Source organism: Morone saxatilis, unplaced genomic scaffold (assembly GCF_004916995.1).
Source record: "Morone saxatilis isolate NCDOM2014 unplaced genomic scaffold, NCSU_SB_2.0 Contig8, whole genome shotgun sequence".
In the NCBI taxonomy this organism is placed as follows: domain Eukaryota; kingdom Metazoa; phylum Chordata; class Actinopteri; family Moronidae; genus Morone; species Morone saxatilis.
Genome location: NW_023340257.1, coordinates 27280165 through 27280608, shown reverse-complemented (window position 1 = coordinate 27280608; position 444 = coordinate 27280165). Strand labels below are relative to the sequence as shown.

The 444-nt window shown below is 37.6% G+C and overlaps 1 protein-coding gene across 1 annotated transcript in view; it reads right to left on the bottom strand.

The window, feature by feature from the left end:
* col4a3 (collagen, type IV, alpha 3) overlaps positions 1-444 on the bottom strand; it is a gene marked incomplete in the record, with an annotated part of 31896 nt that overhangs the window by 9183 nt on the left and 22269 nt on the right. The window contains 1 exon segment of the mRNA XM_035679662.1: positions 8-147. Coding sequence (XP_035535555.1) covers positions 8-147 — 140 coding nt within the window.

Here is a 444-nt window from a genome sequence, read left to right as displayed (position 1 = left end):
GTGATACCTTCTCTCCTGGAGGTCCTTTGAATCCTGGTCCAGGTGGACTTGGTTCTCCTTTAGGACCTTTAGGTCCTCCTGATCCTGGTGTCCCATCTGAACCAGGTGGCCCACAAGGCCCTAGCGAACCTTTCTCCCCTTTACAACCTGAAAGAAAAACAGAGAAATCAGAGAATGAAAGTGTATTGTTTGCAGAGAGTTAATGTTGATGTTTTAAAAGTTTCATACTGAGTTTTTCCAGCTAAATTTGATGTTGTTAAAATTCTTGTTACCAAGAAGTTTTAGTTTCTCTGTTGGATTCATAAATGAGGAACAAAATAACAAACAGTTTTTTAATTTTCTGATTTGGATTTTATATTGAATTCATTCATAAAATGAGCATACATTCTGTAAAAAGGAGTCCCAATTACTGGTACTGTATCTAAATCAGTGGTTCCCAACCTG